This window comes from Mirounga leonina, unplaced genomic scaffold, assembly GCF_011800145.1.
Source record: "Mirounga leonina isolate KUSES-001 unplaced genomic scaffold, KU_Mleo_1.0 Mir_150, whole genome shotgun sequence".
Classification (NCBI taxonomy): domain Eukaryota; kingdom Metazoa; phylum Chordata; class Mammalia; order Carnivora; family Phocidae; genus Mirounga; species Mirounga leonina.
In genome coordinates this window covers 26,323,789-26,348,921 of record NW_023270374.1, presented here as the reverse complement: position 1 = coordinate 26,348,921, position 25,133 = coordinate 26,323,789, and the positions used below count along the sequence as shown (strand labels likewise).

At 43.0% G+C, this 25,133-nt stretch overlaps 2 protein-coding genes across 7 annotated transcripts in view; both read right to left on the bottom strand.

Annotated features, from left to right (window-relative positions):
• The window catches only part of DYNLRB1 (dynein light chain roadblock-type 1), a 40,940-nt gene extending 23,528 nt beyond the window's left edge, over positions 1-17,412 (bottom strand). Inside the window, exons 1-3 of one of the 3 annotated variants that reach the window (XR_004679462.1) lie at positions 16,864-17,069; positions 8,664-8,739; positions 2,717-2,884 (exon numbers count right to left, since the gene is read on the bottom strand). Coding sequence is in view for 2 of the 3 variants with exons in the window: in XM_035006152.1 (XP_034862043.1) it covers positions 2,717-2,884; positions 8,664-8,739; positions 17,309-17,311 (247 nt within the window). In the remaining variant the exon portion in view is untranslated. Of the gene's footprint in view, positions 1-2,716; positions 2,885-8,663; positions 8,740-16,863; positions 17,070-17,308 lie in introns of those variants that run through there. The other 2 variants (XM_035006152.1, XM_035006153.1) reach the window with 2 other exon arrangements.
• A 2,618-nt stretch (positions 17,413-20,030) lies between these two features.
• The window catches only part of ITCH (itchy E3 ubiquitin protein ligase), a 121,088-nt gene continuing 115,985 nt past the window's right edge, over positions 20,031-25,133 (bottom strand). For all 4 annotated transcript variants that reach the window (XM_035006145.1, XM_035006143.1, XM_035006146.1 and 1 more), the window contains one exon: positions 20,031-23,455. In XM_035006145.1, coding sequence (XP_034862036.1) covers positions 23,356-23,455 — 100 coding nt within the window. In that variant the 3' untranslated portion in view covers positions 20,031-23,355. The remainder of the gene's footprint in view (positions 23,456-25,133) is intronic.

The window sequence follows — 25,133 nt, the reverse complement described above, 5'->3', positions numbered from 1 at the left end:
AGAGCACGAGAGGGAAGAGGGTCAGAGGGAGAAGCAGACTCCCTGCCGAGCAGGGAGCCCGATGCGGGACTCGATCCCAGGACTCCAGGATCATGACCTGAGCCAAAGGCAGTCACTTAACCAACTGAGCCACCCAGGCGCCCCGTCCCACAGACATTCCTGACCCCCATCCCCACAGCTCACCCCACCTCTTACTCCCACAGTGCAGGGTCAGCAATGGAGGGAGATTTAGGGAAATCATTCATATATTTACTCATCAACTATTTGTTAAATGCTTACTATGTGCTTACAAATCTGTCTTCTTAGAACTGTCAGGCGGGGAGACTTAAAAATGCAGATGAGCAGGCTGGTTGGCTAAATGAAAAAGGCAAGATGGAGCGCTGCCAGCAGCAGGATGGCACGTGTGAGGGCCCAGGGAGAGAAGGTGGAGTCTCTTGAAGCTCTAGAAGGCAGCAGAATGGCTGGAGAAGTGGTGAGGGTGTTCAGAAGGAACACTCACCCTGTTGAAGGCAACCTCAAAAAGTCACACAGCTCTCCAGCACAAGAGAATGTGTGTGTGTGGCACTGTGGGAGCGTGAGTGCAAGACAGAGTGAGCGAGCAAGAGTGAGAGGGTGTGCAGGCCCTCCCTGCAGGCCTCTGTGTGTCGCTCAGAAGGAGTCCAGCCATTCCATCCTCACCTCCACTGACAAACCTGAGGGGCTTCTGGGCCTGTGAACTCCAAGGAGAACCTCTAACTTGGGAGTTGCCAACCCTGGACTCAAGCACCAACAACACCCATTAACTGTGAATGCCTGTGGGTCCTCAAGGGCAAGCTGGAGATGCCTTTGCTGTCAAGGTGAGAATGGACAGTCAGGAACATACAGATGACTCTGCCGTTCTAGAGGAGACGTTCTTGGAAGCTTTAAGCTTAAAGAGAAAGCTGTCCATGGAGAATCTAATTTGGGAATCACATCATTTGTCCTTGCCTCACAATGTGTGCCTTCCTGTGGGCACAAAGTCTGCTCTGACATGCAGGGCTCTGACATGCAGGGTCAACAGAGGGACCATTCCTAGCCTAACTTTTAGGGAAGTGGAGGTTTGTGTAGCCATACAACATGAGTCTTAGGAGGGATTTGAGTTCAAATATTTCCCAGTCTTTCTAGCCCACTCAGAGCCAACCCACTCAATCAGATGGGGTGTCTCAGGAGACCAGAGCAGTATAGTACCTTACTTGACAGTTTATAGACATGGAAATAGTGGTTCAGAGATATTCCGTGACTTAAGGTCACACTCAAAAGAGATAAAGCTGGGAAAACAGATTTTGTCTGCTGCAATCTGGTATTCCTCACAGAACCAGAGGCATCATAATGGGTTGGTAAGTGATGCATCAAACAGTGATTAAACTGATAAACACCATACAGCATGTTTTTGGAATAAATGCCTCTGAATTATCCTATGTTCTTCTCTGTGACCAACCTGCTCTGTCCCTACCCCTCTAGGAAGTGTCCCAGGGAGATTGTGAGCCCCTGTGACTGGGTCAATGGTTCTCCCTTTGTATCCTTCTAAGCAACCCGAATGGGCCAGAACAAGCCTGAGAAGAGAATCAACACTGCCCTGCTACTGGGGTGGTTAACCCATCAGATTACCCCAGAATTCTGCAACCAGCTTCCTCATCATCTGTGTTGCCAAGCCCAAAGACATTCAATTTCCAGAGCCTCCCTATGGCCCTCCTTCATCCAGGTCCCAATCACAATCATATCACCTCTTGCCTTAAAAACCACCACAGGGTCAAGTCCACACAGGTAAGTTTGGTGTCTGATGCCTCTTCAAAAATGGACCAAACATCTCACCTCTCATTCTTTCCTACACATATTCTGATGGCCTAGACAAGCTGCACTGCAGCCTACCTGCATCATCACGTGCACACTTAACTGTGTGGCACAGCCAAAAAAGAGAGAGGAAGGAACAGAAATAATAATATAAAAATAGTCCTGGACAATTAATCTGTCCACTACTCCAGTCTGTGAGTGAGGTGATGCAGGCCAGGACAGGTAGCCCTGATGTTCCCTCCTGTGGTGCCAGTCCTTGTGGGCTCCTCCCAGGAGGCGCATTTCATCATCCTGCAAATGATCCTAAGATCTAAAGACAGGTATAGTTTGTACTACACAGCTCTTAAATGCAGGCCAAGCACTGCATGAGAAATAAAAGCAGCAATCTGTTCCAACACTGGAGGAAAAACTGGCCATATGGGGCCCAGAGAGACAGGACTATACTTTAGAAGTGGGCAATTTAACATTTTTTCAAGGATAAAACGACCATATGATATTTTTGTCTTGTGCTTTGGTTTCAAATTACTGAGCTCTTTTTCTTTCAAACATAGCTTTCCCACCCCTTCAACTTGCTTACACTCTTTCCTGTGCCTTCTAGATTCAGCTCAAATGTCCCCTCTTCTGGGAAGACCTAATCACACCTTCTCTATGTTCCGTGAGACCATGATTCCCCTCTGTGGCCTAAACCCTAGTACAGGGTCTGGCCTAGAGTCACAGTGAATAAGTATTTGTTGGGGATACCAGCCAGAGACTGGCTAGGCAGTGAGGCAATCAACTCTGTACCTTCAATTCTTCAGGCCTTGCAATGGCACCTATGGGGACACTAATGTGCCAAGTATTCCTGATAAGCTATCCAGAATATGCTGTGACAGTTTGCTCCCAAGTGGGAATGTGGAAGACCTCTTACCTGGTGCAACCATAATTTCATTTTTCTTGGAGCGAATTCGCAGGAAGGTGAGGTCATTCTGGGGGTCGATTTCACGCACCGTGCTCCGAGCCTTCAAGATGAAGTTGTGCATGAGGTTGGCATACTGTGTGGTGGTGGGATTGTCCATGGTGCTCTTGATGGGAATGCCTGAGGGGAGAGCAGGGACTGAGTAGGAAGTTGGAGCCCCTTTCTGCCCAAATCCCAACCCCACACCCTTAATTCAAGAGCGGACTAGCAGTTAACAGTCAATGCCACTATTTACTGAGGACTTGACAGGCACAGTGCTGAGCACTTTAAGTATGGCAGCACCAGTCCCCGGAATTATGCTGGCGGTGGAATCACCATCTTCACTCGCCAATGAGGCAACAGAAGCTCTGAGCCTTCACACAGCACAGAAGCAGTGGGGCTAGGATTCAAATGCAGGCCTGTTGGCTCCACTGCTGGGCTCCTTCCACAGGCCACACTGTCTTCACTGGTTTCCAGCAATAAAAGAAGAGACTATCATTCAGAACACTTAGAACCTGAACAAAGAGGACAGCTCTTGTGAATTTGTAAATACTGAGAAGTAGGAAGAAGAAAAAAAGGTCAGCCTATGCCAAGACATTACCATCACTAGTGCTTTGCTCCAGTTCCCACCAAGGGAGGCTTAGGGCCCAGCTGTAAACACATGTCTATACACATGTTGGTGCCCCTCGAATTAAAGCGTGTTTCTCTGTCTGCATATAGACTTGTAAACAGCATCGCTATTGCTTTCAAAGAGCCCACAACTGGCCATTCCACAGAATTAATCACTCCTTTATTGTTGGTACATAGGCTGGATTTTTTTACTTAATTACCATGCAGTGAACACCATTGTGTACCAAGCCTTTTCTGTTTTGAAGATTGTTTCCTTGCAATGAACTATTAAAATGGACCTCCCTTACTGGTCAGTGCCTATCATCATGGAGGTGAAAAATGGGGCTCAGCTTGAGCCACCTCAGGACACAACCGAATCATCAGGTGCCTATGAATCACCAAGACATATCAGCAGAAGGCTCCACTGAGGAAGACTTAAGTGCCCACAGCGGACAGGCAGTTGTGATGAATGTGGCAAAAATGGCTGCTCACACATAAGTGGCTAGATTTGGGGGCCCATGACCCTGCTGGTCTGGCCCACAAGCGACCAGCTTAAGGACTGGCCAAAGGCAATTACCCTCAGGCCTACTCACAGGTGGCAAGAAGCTGGCCCAATCTTGTCTTCTTAAAGCACAGGAACATGAGAGTAGGCAGAAGAGGACATAATAGCAAGAGAAGCAGCTGGGTCAGAAAGGCTGTTTTGAGCCAAGTGAGGTCATGAGGACAGACTGTAGTGATCACTTGCCTTCAAGGGACAAGAGGACTAGATCATTAGGGTTGCTATTGGGTCCTGGGTGGTGACAATGTGCCCACCAGGCCCCACTCCATAGCAGAATCTTCCTAAGGATGGCAGTATGAGCAGCTGGGGTGATGACTGAGGAGGAACTCTGAAATCTGATGACCTGGACTTATACCCTGGCTCTACCCCTTCATGGCTATGTGGCCTTACACAAGTGATTTAACCTCTCAAGCTTCCGTTTCTTCATCTGTAAAATAATGCTTGTGCTGTGAGGATTAAATATGGCTAATTCATTTAAAAATGTTTAGCAAGAGTACAAATGTAATGTTGGCTTGTTATCAACATCACTACACAATAAATCCCATCCCCCAGGTAACTTGAGGGGCCAACCTCAAGGCCTGGAGAAGTTTGGATGATCAAAACTCTTGACCTTTTCTTCTTCTTCTTTTTTTTTTTTTTTTAAAGATTTTATTTATTTATTTGAGAGAGAGAGAATGAGAGAGAGCAAGCACATGAGAGGGGGGAGGGTCAGAGGGAGAAGCAGACTCCCCGCCGAGCAGGGAGCCCGATGCGGGACTCGATCCCGGGACTCCAGGATCACGACCCGAGCCGAAGGCAGTCGCTTAACCAACTGAGCCACCCGGGCGCCCCGACCTTCTCTTCTTATATACCATAAGGCCATCTTCTCTCAGTCCCTCTGCCTGGAACTTTCCTTCCTTCCCCATTCTCTCATAATTCCCACTGATTCCTCAGGTGTCCATTTTCTGGTGGATCTACCCACCTCCAGATGTGGTCAATGCCTCCATTCTACCGATCCCATACAATTTTCCTTCAGAGCAGTTTCCTCTGGAGTTTGATATCACACCATTATGGAAGTGAGCAGGACCAGGTCTGATTTGCTCACCATTGTCCTTAAAGAGACTTCACTAAGCATTTATTGCAGACCATAAATGAGTGCTCTCAAGGGCTCCTTCAGCAGTTCGAATACTGTCATGAGTTTGATCACATTTCTACTAAGTGAGATGTGTATAAAGGAGACAAGAAGCTAACCACTTGTTGGCTCACTTTAAAAACAAAAGAAAATGTAGAGGTAGTAAGAAGGCGGGACAGGGACCAAAACTGGGGAGGATTTCAAATAAGGACAAGAGATCAAGTCCAGATTCACAGGATGTCAGAGCTGGAGACACCACAAAGATAGCCAAATGATTAGGTCGCCTACTCTAAGCTTCTGCCTTCACAAATGGGGACTGTGCAGCCTGCAGAAGTAGCTGGTCATGAGGGAGCACGATTTCTAACTTGGGGCTCAGATCTGTCAAGACCAAGGTTGAATAGCCAGGTCCTCCCACCAAACCCAGCTTCATCAATCAACAATAAAAAACATTAACAATATTTAACAGAGGCAGTAGCCCCCCGCCTTATCTGTGGTTTCACTTTCCATGGTTTCAGTTACCCGCATCAACTCTGGTCTGGAAGCAGATGATCCTCCTGATCAGGTCAACAGGAGCCTAATATTGCCTCACAATGTCTGTGTCATTCACCTGACTTCACTTCATCATGTAGGCAATTTTATGATCTCACATCATTACAAGAAGGGTGAATACTGTATAACAAGGTATTTTGAGAGACAACATTCACATAATATAGTATACTGTCACTATTGTTTTATTACTAGTTATTGTTGTTAATCTCTTACTATGCCTTATTTATAAATTTAACTTTATCATAAGTATGTACGTATAGAAAAAACCATAGTATACATAGGGTTGGGTACTATCCTGGTTTCAGGCATTCACTGAAGGCTTTGGAATGTATGCCCCATGGATAAGGGGGGTCTACTGTATTTATTAAGCACCAACTACGTGTCAACATTGTTCTAGGTGCTGGGGATACAGCAATGAACACAAGAGACAAATCTCTGCCCTCATAAAGCTTACACATTTGAGTCTTTTATGTTGCCCTGTGTGGGTAGCAGCAGAAGATGGCAGGGGGTCTGAAGAGGTACAAATGGAATGGAATATTCCTTAAGTTCTTGGTAATTCCATTTAAATTCACACTTTTACTATGAAACATCATTTAAATTTGGCCAAGGCAAAGATGTCAAAGGCAGTGGCAGATGGCTGGTAAGTGACTGGGATAAGGGTGTGTCATTAGTTCAGGGGCAAAAGCAATCACTCTGGGCTGGGGTGGTCGGGAAATGCATCCTGCAGGAAAAGGCAGCTGAGCTGAATCATGGGGGTAGGAAAGCCCTAGATGGGATAATAGGAATCCCTAACTAATCATCCTTCATGGAAGCTTCCAGAGAGCTTAAAGGCCCTATAGAGCAGTGAGTTCTGACCACCTCCATCCACAGCTGGGTGACCTTGAACAGGTCACCTAATTTCTCTCAGCTCTGGGTTTCTCATCTGAAAAATGGGCAAAACCCCTGCCTTGCAGGGTCATGGTGTGAAATGTGAGACTAAAGTGGGAGCTCTGTAGATGGGACACAAATTAAAAATAAATAAATACATGCAATAATTTTAGCATTTATATGGCAGTTACCATACATCAGGTACTGTTCTAAAAGCTTCCCTTAAAGGAAGGTAGTATAATTATCCACGTTTTACAGATGAGGAAGCTGGAACAGAGAGGTTAAGTGACTAGCCTAAGATCACACTGCTGATAAAAATTAAGTAGAGCCAGGATTCAAACCTAGGCAGTCTGGTTCCACATTCTATATTCTTAGCCACTGGGCAATACTGCCACATTAGTATATGAAAAAGAAGTGCCCGTTAGTATCCAGAAGGTAAGCATTTGGTGCTATATTCTCCCAATGAAAAAGCTCAAGTTTGGGGGCAGTTTTAAAGCAAAACTGAAGGCTGTGGCTTGCAAATACTGATGGAGGCCTATTCCCTCCCCATTTGGGAAATAACCCCAGGAGCTGCTCCCTCCCCATCTGAGGTCAAAAAATGTCCAGTCTAAGACAGTCTCTCTGGGGAGATATACAAATAGTCTTTCAGATCTCGGAGTAAGAAGCAGCCAAAAGAGACTGCCTGGATCAACCACTCCACTTACGGCAGCTGAGGTCTGAAGAAGGGAAGAGGAAGCCCCAGGCCCTCCAGCTGAGCAGTGGCAGACCTGAGCTGGAATCTGCTCCTGCCTCCACAGTGTCCGAAGAGACCCAACCTGCTGCCTGCTTTGACCACATGGTATAATTAGAGTTTGACAAAGCTGCGGAGCACGTGCTATGCGCTGCCTAGTTCTGGGCTGGCCAGGGTCTAACAACTTGGAAAATAACATTCTAACTAAGGACATGCCACTTCTACTTTTTCACCCTTGATGACTTTCATTCTGCTCTATTTAAGTAGGCATTATTGAGAATTCTGCCTTTCTAAAAACAAGGGTTAGAATGACAACACATACACACAGAGCTCTCAAGGAGTCGCGAACAAATCAGTTGACTAAATGCACTGCACTAGAGAACGGGGGAGCCCAGCTGGGTGACCCTGGGCATGGCCTGGGCTACAGACCAGCAGCTACTCTCTGTTCCTTCACAGTACAGTGTGGGAGAGAGAGCACAAGTGCATTCAGACAGACTTGGCATGAAATCTTGGTTCTATAATGGCAGGCAAATCAATTAAATTTCTAGACTCCGTCTTCTCTACTGCAAAATGGAGACAACAGGGCTGCTTTACGGAATAAATGAAACAATATGTTTGTAAAGCACTGGCCTGTGGCTTGGCACTGAACAAGTGTGTGATAAATGTTAGTCGTTTTCTTCACCATGTCTACTGCAGTTTGGGAAAATTAGTATCTGTACTCTTCTAGTTGTTGAAATAATGGTATAGAAAAGGAGAGAGGGGTGCCTGGGTGGCTCAGTCGGTTAAGCACCCGACCCTTGATTTTAGCTGAGGTCATGATCTCAGGGTTGTGAGATCGAGCCCCCCACTGGGCTCAGCGCTGGGCATGGAACCTGCTTAGGATTCTCTTTCTCCCTCTCCCTCTGCCCTCCCTGCCTGCCCCACAAAAGGAGGGAAAAGCTATAGGTATTAAGAAGTTGACCAGAGTATTATCTAGTAAAATAGTAGAAACAGGGGCACCTGGCTGGCTCGTGGGTAGATTGTGCAGCTCTTGATCTCAGGGTTGTGGGTTTGAGCCCCACACTAGGGGTAGAGTTTACTTAAAAATAAAAGTAGAAACCATATAAATGGTGGATGGTGGATAAACATCGTACTGGCAGTTAAAAATTTTGCTTATGTAAATCATGAAGAAAAAAAGCCAAAAAACAAGCTCATGAGTAAACATATGAAAAAGAGTAACAATTATAATTATGACCAAGAGAAGATGTACCTGGGCAAGGGCTAAAAAGCATGGCATAGTAAAAAGTATCATCTATCAGGGCAGTGGGATTGAGTGAATTTTTCCTCTTTTAAACTTTGGAATTCCAACAATAGTGCTAGGACACTGGAAGTGCTTAAAAAAGGGTAAAAATTAGATCCTGTATATGAAAGGGCTTAGTAAACAGTGTCATGCTGTGTTTGGGCTGTTTTCTTGGGGCCTGCCTGTGAGCAGGTCATGGCCAAAGGGAGGGTGTACCTTCTGTGTTCACCACGATGATGCCCTGTACTCCCTTCTGGCTCTGAAGTCGCTTCAGTGTCTCCTCCACCTCTGCCTGCCAGAGAGAACAAGACCCAGGTTAGGAGGGGTCAGGAAGACCGGACTGACTTCCTCATACTCCCGGCAGATTAATCACACATTTGTCTTCCAATAACAAACAAGTGACATCCAGGCACATGGCACCTCCTCAAAGCTCCCCAGGCCTGTTTGGAGTGGTCCCTGGGCCATCCACAGGGCTTAAACCATCTGCTCACAAACCCCAGCATGGGGCGTGGCTACTCCTGGCTCTTTGCCCACTAGGCACTATTACCTCTCCCTGCTTAGCTATTTGGGAGCAGAACATAAATACCTTTTTTGGGAGTATAGACACATCCATGACTCACATATTTGGGACACTTGGGAGACCAGATTCTGATGATTTGAAAAAACCCTAACAGTGGTGTCTAATAGGAAGGAGACTAAGTTGTCATTTGTGGCCCAAACAGCACAAATGAAAATATTCCAAAGGAAGAAAAATGACTCCATGAGGATAAATTCAGTGACTTAGTAAGCTAGCATCTGAGACAGTGTGACACACGGCACACAGCCACAGGGAAATGTGCCCGGGGAAGGGGCTCATTAATCTTGATTCTCCAGAAACTAGCACATGGCATTTGGGAGCTCACCCTATCATGCCAGGCCTTCTATATTATTATCACTCCCATCTCTTTTACCCTTCCTTCAACTCTCCATCTCCATGCCTATACCTCCCTATCTCTACATCTTTTTTACCCTAACAAGGAAATCCAGTAAATTCTTCTAGGCCATCTAAGACATACCTCTTCCACGAAGCCTTTACTGATCCCCCAACTCTGGAGTCTTTGCCCACTTCTGACTCCCCAAACTCTTGACTGTCTCTCTAGGAATGCATTAGATACTGGTTTACTTGTTTCTATAATGCTCTGTAGAACAGGTGCTCAGTAAACAACTGCTTAACTGAACTAAGCCAAATCTGTGGATGGAAACTGGCCTTAAAGTGTGCTTGTTCTTAGGAGGCCCCTTCCAGACCAGTCCAGAATCCAGGCAGAAGCTACTCAAAGGCTGAGTCAGGCTATGTTGAAAACAGACGCCATCCACCTAAAGAAAGTGGTTCCCCACCCCCAAGGGCTAATGAGTTGGCCTGCAGGGGAGGAGCTTCTAAACAGTGATGGAGAGAGCACAATGAATTATTGTTTTTCTAGTAGGAACAAGGCTGACAATCCAATCACTACCACCCAGTCCCCAATGATATAAGAATACTCAAATGCTGGAGAGAAGAGCAAACAAGTTCCTCCTACGAGATGGCAAATAGCCTGACACCTCATAAATCTGGAGCCTGAGTAAAAGGACAGGGTTAGCTCTGTGGACATGAGTACAATACAGTGGTTCATGCATGTATGAGGTCATAATTCATTCAAGACTTTCAGTGAGCTCCTATTAAGTGCTGTTCTGGGGAGGAGGGGTAAAGTACAATAGTGGCCAATATTACACAGTACTCAATCTGACCTGGTAACTTTCCCGAAACTCATCCTAAGGAAATAACTTAAAAGAAGAAAACAGCAAGATGTCTGCCGCTGTGACACCTGCAGTTGCAAAAAAGAGAAAGAGCCAAAAATGCCCAATAATTAGGAAAAAAGCCAATTATATTATAGCATGTCTGTTCACAGGAATATAATACACACATTAACAACGGTAATCAGAATATTTATATCACTACAAAAAGTTTACGATATAACATTAAGTGAAAACAGCTAAATGCAACAATAAAGTGCCTGATGAGGGCACATGAAAACAAGCAAGCTAGGGCTCTGAAAAAAATAAAAGCCACATTGAGAGCAGGGAATTATAGATAAGGTTTTCTTTTTTTTTTAAACAGCGTCTTTTTACTCCATTATACTGTTTCTACTTAAAAACATTTTTTGGGGTGCCTGGGTAGCTCAATTGGTTAAGTGTCCGACTCTTGGTTTCGGTTCAGGTCATGATCTCAGGGTCATGAGATTGAGTCCCTCCCACATCAGGCTCTGCACTCCGTGCACTCTGCTTGAGATTTTCTCCCTCTCCCCCAACTCGTGCTCTCTCTCTTAAATAAACTAAAAAAAAGAAAAAGAAAGAAAAAAGAAAACCAACAACAAACCACCAAACCCAAACTTTTTTTTAACCCTTCTCTGTGTATCCAAGAAAGAGATCTCTAATATGAGGACTGTAGAGCTCTGACATGCTCAGCATTGACAGCTCAGTCAATGTGCAATCAACCTAGAGAAGGGAAAGAAAGCTAAAATCAAAGGTGTCAGAATAGAGGTCTGAAATATCCCCTGGAGGTTCGAAAGTGGGGCTGAAATGAAAAAGATGAATACTTCATAACTGCTATTCACTTCAGCCCTACTTCAGGTATATGGGTACCAGAAAACAATGTGCCAGACATTGTTTTAGGCCTGGGGATGATATAATGAACAAAATCTAACAAAAACCCTTGGAAGGGGCAGACATTAAAAAAAAAAAAAAAAAAAAAACAAGTAAAATATAGTGTCGGATATATCGGATATAGTAGGGAGGGGATCTGGAATGCAGGGGTTGATGGCATTTTTTTTAAGATTTTATTTTGTTTATTTGAGAGAGAGAGAGAAAAAACACAAGTTGGGGGAGGGGCAGAGGGAGAAGCAGACTCCATGCTGAGCAGGAGCCTGACGTGGGATTCAATCCCAGGACCCTGAGACCATGACCTGAGCCAAAGGCAGCTGCCCAACCAACTGAGCCACCCAGGCAGGCAATTTTAAATAAGGTGGTCAGAGAAGGCCTCATCAAGGTGAGAGCTGAGTAGAGATCTGAGTGAAGAAAATGAGGGAACTAATGTGGATTTCTAAGGAGAGTGTTCCAGACAGCATGAAGAGCAAGTACAAGAGCCCTGAGGTAGCATGTTCCAGGGCTCACAGGAACCAGTGTGGCTGAAGTGCAGTGAGCCGCAGCGGGCAGATGAGAGAGGGAGCCTGGGTCAGACTAGATTTCAGTGGGTTTGGTAGACCACAGCAATGACTTTGATTTTTAATGGGGATGATATGGGGAGCCACTAGCAGGTTTTGAGGAGAGGAGTGACAAGATCTGATGTTTCAAAACAATGGCTCTGGTTGCTGTGTGGAGCACAGACTGCAGGGGGCAAGACCAGCCCGCCTGAGCCTGGGCCCAGACATGTGCCACTCCCTCTGAAGGAAGCAACCTTCTCTCCCTCAGTCACTGCTTGATGTAACTAACTTGCAACTCTTTGGATTCAGCTCATGAGCCTTCTGTGGGAGACCTTCTTCCCTCTTCTGTCCCTCTTTTAGGTACCCTTGGCACCCTGCCTTCACAGCACTTACCACAATGGAATGTAACTATCTGTGCTCCTCTAGACCCAAAACACCCCAGGAACAAGGACCTCAACTTTATAGCCCCACTACCCGGCATAGTATAGGCTCAGTAAATACTTAAGGAACAAATAAAAAGCATTTTTACAACCATGTTTTACAAAAATCAACCTTTTCAAGTATAGGAGGGGGTACATAGCCTTACAATACCCAGGGTAAACAAGAGCTAGGGTTTAGGTGATCCTACGTTTAATGAGAACCCGTGACCAAGACCTGGCTGCTTAAAGAAAACACACACCAAGAAAGGGAGGATATACAATTTATACATTAACCTGCTCAGTACCTGCTACAGGTCAGATATTGGGATGAATGTTTTCAGACACCTCTCTCATCTGAACCTTCCGTGGTTAGTAGGATCTCCATTTTACAATGAGGAAATGGGAGATTCAGAAAGGAGTTTTGCCCAAGGACACACAGGTCAACAGAAGAGCTGAATATGCCACTGACCATAACTGATGAGGTCCCTGCCCGCAGAGAGCTCACATTCTGGTGAAGAGACATTCTTTTTTTTTTTTTTTTTTAAGATTTTTATTTATTTAATTGAGAGAGAATGAGCGCAAGTGAGATAGAGAGCACAAGCAGAGGGAGCTGCAGGCAGAGGGAGAGGGAGTAGCAGGCTCCCTGCTGAGCAGGGAGCCCGATGTGGGGCTTGATCCCAGGACCCCGGAATCATGACCCGAGGGGAAGGCAGGCACTTAACTGATTGAGCCACCCAGGTGCCCCAAGATTTCTTTCTTTCTTTCTTTTTTTTTTTTTGATGGCTGATGGCGAAGAGACATTCAAAAATCAAGTAACCATGATTCCTGCAGAGTACAGGGACAGGGCTAGGGGGCAGGGGAATATACTTGGCTAGTGTGGTCTGGAACACCTGAGGATGTAATCTTTAAGCAAAGAACTAAATGATGAAAAAGAAAAGCACTCCAGGCAAAGGACTGAAAGCAAAGCCAGTGAAGTGGAAACAAGTTCGGCATGTTTAAGGAATAGAGAGGGCTAGTATTGCCAATGTTTTTTGATTCTTTGCTAATTTGATAGGCAAAAATCATATAACAGAAAGTCAACTTTAACTTTTAAGAGTTATCAGTGAAGTTGAAATGAAACTTATTGACTGTTTACATCTCTCAATTTTGAGTCTTTTGATTTTTCCACATACTTACTGATTTTCAAAAACTTTTGTATGTTAGGAATATTAGACTTTTGACTAGTATATAGTTAAAGATAATAAAAATATTTTTCTGTAAGACTAGAGAATAGTCTTTTCCAACATGATCCCAACCAGTAGGATGGGGCTAGGCCTGGGTGAGTTGGGAATCATGAGGTCTAGAGGGGTCTCCAGGAGACAGAAGGGCACCAGCTATCTATCTGGGTTCAGGAGAAAGTGCTTAAAACAAACCTCAAGTTCAGACTTAAAAGAGCCAACAAGAAAAACTAATGTTGCCAAAAAGCCACAAGCAGCAATCCTAGGCAGGCATCCAAGTCATGCCAGCTCTAGATCAAACTTTGTCATTCTGCAGAGCTAGCCAACTGGTACCAGAAATATGGTGGATATGTAATAGAGTGGATATGGAGTCCCTCAGGGTTGGCTCACAATCACAATCCTGTCCTGCTCCTAGAGAGAGCCCAACTAGTATCCTCCGCATCCTGGGTCCTAAGTACTACTAACATGGGTGTCTGCATCAGGCAAGAAACAAGCCTTCTGGGTTCTTTAGTTCCCAGCTGCGAGTTGCTGACAGATAGAAAACAAATAGCAGTAAAACTCCAGGATTATTTATTGGTTCAGCATAAGAGGATTAACCATCAGAAGCATATGATTCACAAAGAAACTGTGACCAATCTGACTGCTAAGCATAAACATTTGTATAATTAGTATTGTAAAATTTGTATAAAACAAAAATGAATCAAGAGGACAAAAAAACCTGCATCTAATATAACAAAAGAGTAATTCCAAAACATCACACAAAAATGATTAAGAAAATAAAAGTCTAGGGGCACCTGCGTGGCTCAGTTGGTTAAACGTCTGCCTTCAGCTCAGGTCATGATCCCAGGGTCCTGGGACTGAGTTCTGCACTGGGCTCCCTGCTCAGGCAGGAGTCTGCTTCTCCCTCTACCCTTCCCCCCTACTCGTGATCTCTCTCCCTCACCTTCTCTCTCTCAAATAAAGTCTTAAAGAAAGAAAAATAAAGTCTAAAAGTTAAGTGGGCAAAAAGGATACTAGCAGAAAATATACCTAAGAGAAATTACAAACACACAAACATGTTCACTGTTTCTTGAAAAAGGAGACATTTCATTTCATTCCTAAAAAAATGAAAAATTGTAGCGATGAAGTACCTTTTTTTTTTTTTAAGATTTTATTTATTTTTTGACAGAGAGAGAGACAGCGAGAGAGGGAACACAAGCAGGGGGAGTGGGAGAGGGAGAAGCAGGCTTCCTGCGGAGCAGGGAGCCCGATGTGGGACTTGATCCCAGAACCCTGGGATCATGACCTAAGCAGAAGGCAGTTGTTTAACGACTGAGCCACCCAGGTGCCCCTGATGAAGTATCTTTTTAAATCTAGCAGTTATGGCAAAATTGGTACAAAGGCAATTCAACCTTCTGGGAAAGCTATAGAACAACACTACTGCAAGACCCATAAGTTTTGGTCCCTTGGCCTTGAAGTTCTTTTCCTGAGAATTTCTCCTAAGGAAATACTCTAATAATTTTTTTAAAATACTCTACACATACAGAAGTACTCATCACAGCATTATCTCAACTAATGAAGAGCTAGAAATAACCCAAATGTACACCAGGGGGAATGGTTTCACAAATTATGGTACAGCTATTTTACTATTATTTGGTCACTAAAAATAACTGATCACAAAGGTGATGTAGCAACAAGGTTAAATGTCTTTGGACATTAAATCAAACAAAAAAGAACAAGAATGTACATCTTGAAAAATAGACACATGTGAACCAAGAGGAAGGAGAACATACAAAGATGAAAACAGTTGTGTGGTGAAGTAAAACTAGAGAGAATTATGGATGATTTTTATATCACCATTCTGAAGGGCAATTTGGCAGTTTCTACCGAACTATAAAATATGCATGCCCGAAGTAACACTTCTAGGAATCTATCCTATATCTGACATAGACACTAGCCTGAGCACACACACATACACAAAAAGATAACAGTTACTGCAGGGGCACCTGAGTGGCTCAGTAAAATGTCTGACTCTTGATTTCGGCTCAGGTCATAATCTCAGGGCCCTGGGATGGAGACCAGAGTCCAGCTCTGTGCTCAGTGGGGAGTCTGCTTGAGAATTCTCTCTCCCTCTCCCCCCGCCCACTTGCATTCTCTCTCTCAAATAAATAAATCTTTAAAAAAGAAGACAACAGTTATTGCAGCACTGTCTACAGTGAAAAACTGTAAATCACCTAAATGTATTTACTGCAATGGAATATCCCCTTAAAAAGAATGAAGATTTGTATATATTGCCATGGAAAAATGTTTGGTATTTTTAAGTGAACAGTGTAAGCTTTAGAAGGAGATATCTCTTTCTATATATAGCCTAAAGTAAACTTAATATGTAGAAATATAAACGTTCCAGTTTCATGTGATAAACAGCTTATATATAAATGTGCTTATGCACTAATCAAATCTAGGAGGAAACACACCCAACTGCCAACAGTCGTTTACCATAGCAGAGTGATCTGGGTACCACATGCACTTTCTACATTACATACTTTGAAACTGCTTGAATTGCTTAATATGTGCATCTAAATATGTTTTGCCTTTATGAGTATAAACACACAGTAGCATGGTACAGGTTACAGTAAACTACCATTTGTGTCAGAAAAAGAGGGAGCGGGGCGCCTGGGTGGCTCAGTAAAGTGTCTGCCTTCAGCTCAGGCCATGATCCCAGGGTCCTGGGAGGACTGCTTCTCCCTCTCCCTCTCCCCCTGCTTGTGTTCCCTCTCTCACCATCTCTCTCTCTGTCAAATAAACAAATAAAATCTTTAAAAAAAAAAAAAAAAGAAAGAAAGAGAGAGCCTATACATGCCTGTATTTGCGTGTAGATATATAAGAAACTAATTTTCAACTCTGGAGACTGAGGCTGGGGATCAGGGCTGAGTGGGAGATTTATTTTTCAGTTAGATCCTTTCAGATTATTTTTTCTTACTGTGTGCAAGTATCATCTGTTAAAAATTAATTTTTTTTACAGTTTAAAAAGTGATGTGAAAGATGAAGTTACATATGTTTTAGTGATGTAAACACATTCTCTGTGGTGTAATAATAAATGAAAAAAGCAGAGTCCACAATTGTACATTCAACAGGAGCTAAACTATATTAAGCGAAAACTGAAGACAGAAAGACAAGAATATGTCTTCTAATTATAAGTGCTTGCCTCTAGGTCATGGCACTGTTCCTTTTTCCTTTGCCATTTTTCTTGTGGGCTTTACATTTTTAAATAAGATTTCTGATTTCACATTTCAGAAGTCTCTTCAAGCTTTCTACAAGTCAGGAGGATAAAAAACACGAGAAAAGCCTACAAAGGCATAAAGAGCCAACAGTTCCTGCCAGCAAGGTTTTGGGATGCCCAAGGGTGGACCCCGTCGATTTCTGATTCATGCACCAAGTTCCAGACGCTCGAAAAAACCACAGGGACGGAAAGGCGTCAGTCAAGCTTCTAGGTTCAAATCAACCTCCGCCATTTCCCGAGGCAAGGCACTTCGTTTCACTCGGCTTTAGACTCCCAAGTATGTCAAATGGGGATACTGGTCGCACCTACCTCACAGAGCTCTGGCGAGAAGGAGAGCCAAGATACGGAAAGCGCTTAGCACTGCCTGACACAAATTAAGCTCCCAGGAAACATTATTGTTATCGCGCAACGAGGCCCGGGACGCTAGGATGCAGGGGCCTGTGAGCCGGCCTCCCCATCTCCGTCAGACCTTGCCGAGGCCCCAGCTCCTGCTTCCGGTCAAGGGTCAGAGGGATCCGGTGGCCCCCACTTGGTCCCCTCTGTCCCCTCGGTCCGGGTCTGGAGGCCCGCGCTGCCCGGGTTCCGCCCTTCCGTCAGCTCGGGCCCAGCCCTGCCCAACCCTGCCCAGCCCCGCGGATTCCCAGCCCGGCACTCTGAGACGCCCCCGGAGAATGGAGGGCCAGGCGCAGGGTGGTGGGCGGCCGTACTCGGCCACCTTCCGGCCTTCAGCCACAAGCTCCGGGCGGACACTCACCATCTCCAAACAAACGGGTAGCTCCGCGACGCCGGCACTCCGTCCAGTCCCGGTACCTTTCCGCGCCTGCGCACAGCACCCCTGTCAAAACGGACAGCTCTGGTAGCCTATCAGGAGCCAGCGTGGGACGGGTGGACGGGCGGATCTTTGCTCCCCCAGGGCTTGTAGGGAATTTACCAGGCACTGTCCGAAAGTGAAAAGCAGAGGAGCGCTTCAGCTATGGAAAATTCACAATTCCTTCTGTGCCGATGCTGATTAGTGGTGTCAGAAGAGGATCTCAACTCTCAACCGAGGTCTGAGCTGGCTCTGGAAACCCTGGGTGGACGGTGGTGGGCGAGTAGGAAAGCGAGGTCGGGGGTTGCTAAGACCCCCTTTGCGCCCTCCTATTAAGGCAAAATGAGGCGCGGTGCCAAAATGCACCGAAGGCACAGTAAAGTCAGGTAGTGGGACTGGAGTCATGCATCTCTGGGGTCTCCAGAGCGACCCCCTTAGGAATATTCCGGGCAGGTTCTCAGATGGGAGTGGTCAGGGCTGGCCTGGAAGTATGCAGGTTTAGGACTCCGGAGTTCAGCTCCACCCCTGGGTTACCTTGGAGAAACCACTTTACATCTCTGTGCTCCCTCATTTTCTCACCTTTAAAAGGGGGGAGCCTTCTTCGCAAAGCCCTACGTTGTCCTATTTTCTGTTCTTTTGCCTTTGTTAGAAAACAAAATTCGTTGGAGTAAATTTGAAGATCTAATTGGCTTTTTTTTTTTTAATTTTTTTTTTTTAAGATTTTATTCATTTATTTGAGAGAGAATGAGATAGAGAGAGCATGAGAGGGGGGAGGGTCAGCGGGAGAAGCAGACTCCCTGCCGAGCAGGGAACCCGATGCGGGACTCGATCCCGAGACTCCAGGATCATGACCTGAGCTGAAGGCAGTCGCTTAACCAACTGAGCCACCCAGACGCCCCTCTAATTGGCTTTATTACACGAGTCATGAATCGGGCAGCATCCCAGGTAAGTAAATAAGAGGGAAGCTCTCCTGAGCTATACAAAGACTTTTACAGTCAGAGAGAGGGCATAAAAAAAGAAAGCAATTTATCAGCAAGGAACGAATTATTTAGGCCCTTATAAGGGGAGAGGAACGGGTCAGTAAATTTACTAGTATTGACCGGGAAATTCCATGTTGACTGGTTCAAGATTACATTCCTGGGGAGGTTGCTCAATTCAACACAGATAATCTAACTCCAGTTTTTCATTCCACAGCAGCCTCTCTTAATTAGGGAAGAATGTAGTGCTACTTCCAGGGGGGTCTGGATGTTAAAAGGATCGGATAGTGACTTTACAGTAAAGTGAGAAAACTGGACAGACACCATCTTAATCAGAGGATCAAGGTTAACATTACTAGTAATGGAATATAAAGGCTTTGGAGTCACAGTCCAGAATTTCAGTTTGCACTCTTGCCACTTAATAGCCTCAAGTTAATCACTTTGAGCTCCCATTTTATTATCTGTAAAATAGAAACAATCATCCCTGAAAGTGGCCAGGAAGACTAAGAGTTGCATGTGGCATATCTAACAATGTTTAGGACATAGTAATAAATGTTGATAGTTGTCCTGGGACTAAGTGAATACAGGTGTGGTATTGGTTGCTAGGATGGGGAAGACAAACAGAAGAGCAGGTCTGAATTAGAAATGAGGAAAAATAATAGTATGAGTGTTTTCACCGTAGATATGACTGCAAATCCTCAAGGTCCTGTCCTGTGAGGTGCCTTGAGGAAACCCTCTTGCCCACAGCAGCTTTGCTTAATGGGAACCTGTTAATAAGGGACCTTCTGAGGTCTTCACCGAAGACCCTCCTCTCCTTGCCAAACAGCAAGATATCCTGGAATCCTCCCGGCAAATGTCCTGACCACAAAGGAGCTCTACAGACACATAGGTTTGTTAACTGAAATAGGCTGGGAATGACAGCAATTTCTGTTCTAGAGTTACACAACAGGAGACATTTCCTAAAAGTCCAGATAACAGCAGTCGGCCACAGCTGAGTCTTGTTCGATGTTTTTTGTATGGTTTGGGACCAGAAAGCCAAATGGTAAGAACAACTATTTCCCATGGAAATTTTCCACATGCTGGGAGGTACCAGTCTTCCCCCATTTTCTCAGCCACACTGAAACTAGATCTTTCTAGCTGCTTATTTGAAACATTAAACAGGATAGGGTCTACTTCTCCGGACCTAGGAGGGACCTGCAGTTTCTGTCCTCTAGTCACCGTTAGTTCAGCATTAAAAACAAAAACGAAACCAAAAACCAAAACCAAACCAATCCCCTTAGTCTCTCACCACTGGTTCCATTTTAAATGAGAGCATGATCACCTGGTGTCCTAATAAGAAAAAGGTCTACTGAAGCTAGAGAGTAGGACAGCTTTTTGAGGTCAGTCTTGGTAACGAGCTGGTGGTTCTCTACTCAGCACCCATGCTGGGGTCCTGTTTTAGAGCACCTTTAGTTGTCTTAGAAAAGCAGATGTCTTCATTTTGGTTCTCTTCAACATAGGTGACAAATCCAGTCTCACCTCAGTGGGTCTTTCTAGTTTTTTCTACCTACTCCACAGTACAGGCAGGTTATAACCTCCCCACTTAAAAAAGCAGAGAGGCAGAAATCTATACAACTCAATCATACAGAAAGTAGGCTTCACTGTAGGTAGGGAAAACCTCCTTACTCAAGACTAACAGAACAGTGTGCAAATAAAGGACCAAAAAAGTTTAATTATAAACGCAGTCTTACATCTGTTAAGGAAATGCAAGTGAGGCAGCCCCGTGAAGGACCCTTATAAGAGCACTTGACTCCCTGTGATAGTTGTAGAGTTACCTGAGTATTTGAAGTTACAGTTCAAGAAAACAAAGGAACTCCAATACAGTAATACACAATCCAGTGCTGCCATTCCGTTTTTAGTAAATGAAAGCATACCATATATACAAATTCTTTTGTAAATAACTCTAATAAAAGAAAAACAAAAAATAAGGGGGGGCTGGAGATACCAACAATATTAAGTAGAAGTAATTAACCTAAAGGAGTTCAGATGGAATTACATCCAAAGCAAGGAGGGTAGTATAGAAATAAAGTCTAACTCCATGAGTCATCCCTGGTAACATTTTAGATTATTAACCAGATAAAAAGTGGCAGAGTGGGCTTGACTGAAATAGTTCATTTAGGATGAGATCTCTGTGGGCAAGTGAGTCATTTTTCACTTAAATTTCTGATGCATTAACATTGATACATCAATCTCTTGAAGAAAAATTAATACCTGAATTTTAAATAGAGTTATTGTAAGTCTTATGAAATTAGATTCTTCTGCACTCTGATACAAGATCATAAAAGACAGAGCAGGAATTTATTATTATGAGCTGCTGGATCAGTTTTAAACCACTTTATCTGATGAAATGAGTGAGGTCCTTCCCTCCTGACCCAGGCTGTGAAATGCTGCCTTCCCCAATCTCCCAAAAGAGCAGAAGAATAAGGCAATTGCTCATTTTACTTTGTTTTTATTTCAACATAACATGCAGTAAAAAAAAATTAACAGGATTTATTAGCATTTACAATGCTTACAAAGAAAAAGGACTCTAAAAGCAATTTAGTTCAGATTTAAGAAATCGCTCTAATTGAACACTTACAATAAATCTATTTCCAAATGTTCAGTTTGGACCAAAGTTTAAAATAGCATTTGGTAGGTATTTATGTCTGCTGTCTATTTGTAGTATTTTTATATAACCTCTGATTCTTGGGATATCCAGCCCCCATTTTCCTAACACAGCAGGGAAGACATATACATGTGGCCATTTAAATTAAAGGAAGAAATGGAGTAAGGGAGATCCCAGGCTGCAAAAATATATACAAGCATTTACCTTTTCCAGAACTAAACGTTTCTTCCATAAAAATATTAAATAGCCAAGCCCTATAGAACTAGGGCTGGGGCTACTTCAAATATAACTATTCTGTATTTTAAAAATATAGGGCAGAAAGCCTTTTGGGTAGTATTTATACATTTTCACACAATATTTCTAGGTCCCTAAATGAATTATCAAGCACTATGTAGAACCAAAAAGAGTCTACTTTTTTTTACATTATTTAATTTAATCTCATAAATCTCTAGTAAATATTGTAGATAACTACATTTTAAGAATTCACCTCAATAGTAAGACTTTATAGAAGGCTTTATCTCCACAGCCATATATTACCAAAGTTCAGATTTATATAATGAATGGATAGTTGGCAGACATTCGCTCTGTAAGACAAAGCAATAGCATTTTCCCCCTACCAACAAAAAGGCAGAGTCCCTACTTGGAAACAACTACGGCTTTTAAGAGACCATACACTTCCTGGAGTATATGGAATAAAAAACAAAGATAGGGTTGGGGAGAACCTAATCTCCCCCCTTTACACTGACAATTTGTAGATGAGGCAACCCTTTCACTCACTTAAGTCTGCTTTATGATGGCAGTGTTTTAGAGCACAGTTACACAAGTTTAAAAATGTTTTTGTTGTTGTTCCAGAATGTAAGAGTAGTTAGGGACAAAGAAAAACCATTTTCTTTCCATGTGGAACAGGGTTTGCTACTCTCTGCTTATTTTTGGCTCAGTGCTACTTGTTCATGTTATGCTACTGAAACCTGCCAAAGTCCTGTTTCACGAATTATGAGGCTGTCCTCAGGGTTCAGCTGTGATGGGGACTCAGCTGACTGAGGCTTCATCCCACTGTCCATAAAGTTAAACCTCTGACAGCAGCCTTCCTGACAGAGTCTAAGTTAGGCCAAGTTAAAAGAATTAACTATAGAGACATTCAAAAGTGCACTAATCACATATCAGTGGAGCAGTATGAAATTAAATAGTCATGGGAAAAAGAAGGAAAAGCCTGTTAAAATTTTCTGGAGTGAACAGAATATCCAATTCAGGACAATGTAAAAGAATGGAAAGGACTACTCCAAGGTGTCAGAGAAATGGTAATTTGAAGACTTTTAAATCATACAGAGAATACATTTCTGTGGTTACTAGAAATGTATTGCTAGTAAATGTATTACTCCCTTCTTTTTAGCCAGTACCACAGCTCTCCCTCCCTAATGAAAATGTAATTTAGAGGATGTTTCATTGACCTCTTTCTTTGGGTGTAAAGTACTCTAGTTATAACTTGAATTCCTTAGCAATAATTAAATATAACTGAAGTTGTTGGATTATGATAGATGCAATTTACATATAGGAACATACAAAAATTGTCAATGATGGCCTTTGATGAATTTAGCTAAATTAATTCCAATTCTAGATTAACTTTTATAAAACCACCATGGAGGAAGTACAGTGTTAATATTGTTTGTAAAGTTTAGTATTTGCAATTAAAACAATAAAACTTCCAAATGAAGAGAGTTATAGGGCCATTTGCAGGCTGGGACCAACTTCTCCCTGAATTCAAAGTAACAAAACTGCTTTGTAGGGCGATGCAAGAGTCTTGCATCACTTTCCAAGGATAACAGCAAAATGATGCATGGATTCATGCTCCGGAAGGAAAAACAACAGTCAGGCCAGGCTGAAATGAGAGGGAGAGCACAAGCCAGAAGTTTGCTCACATCCCCAGAAGCTGGGCTAAGTTTGCACTTTTAACAAATACCTCTCACCACGAGGCTTAAGATCTTACATATTTCATGTACCAAGGGACTTCCCTGCGTATCTGCAGAAATCTCTAAAAGAAAAAAATCTCCCAAGTGAGACTTTTGACACACATATACAAAACTGTTGTTAAGGTAACAATCTAGTGGAGTAAGACAAGGCAGATTTCATTGCTGTGTTAAATCTCATGTTAAGCAAGGTTTGATTAGTCATTTGCAGATCTGATTTCTGGAAACACTGAGTAGAAATCCAGAATCACTGGGAGAAAAATCTCAATGATAACATTAATTTACTTACACTCAACTCTCTAAACAGTCACAGCCCAATTTTACAACAAGATGTGCAATAAGCAGAGAAGGAAAAGGACAGACATTGCAAATAAGTTCTTGTCCTTTGGTGGCACAAGTTCTTGGAAGTTACTCTTGTCCAAATCCTTCTGTTTCTTCAATGGCAAATAACAGCTTTTCTTTCAGTTGCTCATAGCTCTTGTACGGTGGCAGGTCCAGGCGGTTAAAACTAAAAGTAAGAATTGTTAGCTTGAGAAAAGGAAATATACAAAGAATCATATGAGCAGTCCAGTATATAACAACATTGGTTTTAAAGTCAGGCAAAATTGAGTTCAAATCCCAGCTCTGTCACTGGGCCTTTGAACAAGTGCTTTTACCTTTCTCAATTTTGGTTTCTTCTTTGGTAACATGGGAATAACAATATTTATCTTTCAGGGTAGAGTGAAGAACTAACAAGTGTATATAGAACACAGGGCCAAGAGTTACTCCCCTCATACTCTCCCATTCACCCTAATCTAAATTAGTGGTCAGCAAACTTTTTCTGTGAAGGGCTAGATAGTAAATATAGGCTTTGCAGGCCACAGGTCTCTTATCAAAAGGTTTTTAGTACAGATCTTCCTTGACTTACGACGGGGTTACATGTGGATAAACCTATGATAAGTTAAAAATATCATTAAGTCAAAAATGCATTTTAATACATCTAACCTGCCAAACATCATAGCTTAGCCTAGTCTACTTTAAATGTGTTAAGAACAGCTTCATTAGCCTACAGTTGGGCACAATCACTGAACTCAAAACCTATTTTATAATGAATTGTTGAATATCATGTGATTTATTGAATACTGTACTGAAAGTGAAAAGCAGAATGGTTGTATGCATATAGACTGGTTTAAATATACTGGTAGTTTACCCTGATGATTGCTGGCTGATTGGGAGCTGCAGATCACTGCCACTGCCCAGCATCATGAGAGAGTATCATACACATATTGCTAGTCCAAGAAAAGATCAAATTCAAAATTCAAATTACAGTTTCTACTGAATGTATATTACTTTCGCACCATCATAAAGTCAAGAAATCTTAAGTCAAACCATCTTAAGTTGGGGACTGTCTGTGTACTACTTAAACAATTTTCTGCTTTAATATCTGATATTCTATTCCTACTGAATTTCTCTGTCCTATTCTTGGCTGTGAGGTTTTAAAGGGCATCTTCTAATTTGGGGCCATATTATCATCACCTTTATAAGGTAGTGAGTTTGCCATAAGGCTCTGGCCCCTCTGCTATATTTTAAGGATAAGGCCTAGGCAAATGTTTGACATCAGAAGAAATAATGCTATCCACAAAGGGAAAATAAATCTACAATCATAACTTTTGTTATTTCTTGCAAATGAAAACCTGGAACTTAACAAAGTAATGAGGCTGGGTTTTGTGTGTGACTGAGATAAACTGTTCACAGGAGTGTAATGGTTCAATCTGTTCCAAGTTTGAAAAAATCAAATCAAAAATGTATTTGTACATGTGTACAAGGTGAATGTACAAAAATCAACTGTATTTCTGTACACTAGCAATGAATAATCTTAACAATCTGAAATGAAATTAAGAAAACAATTCCATGGGGAGGGGGGTGGGAGGATGGGTTAGCCTGGTGGTGGGTATTGAGGAGGGCACATTCTGCATGGAGCACTGGGTGTTATGCACAAACAATGAATCATGGAACACTTCATCTAGAACTAATGATGTAATGTATGGGGATTAACATAAGAATAAAATATATATATATATACTAAAAAAAAAAAAAAAAACAAACACCAATTCCATTTATAATAGCTTCAAAAAGAATAAAGTACTTCCCCCAAACTGATCTACACATTCAAAGCAATTTGTATCAAAATCCCAGTTGACCTCTTT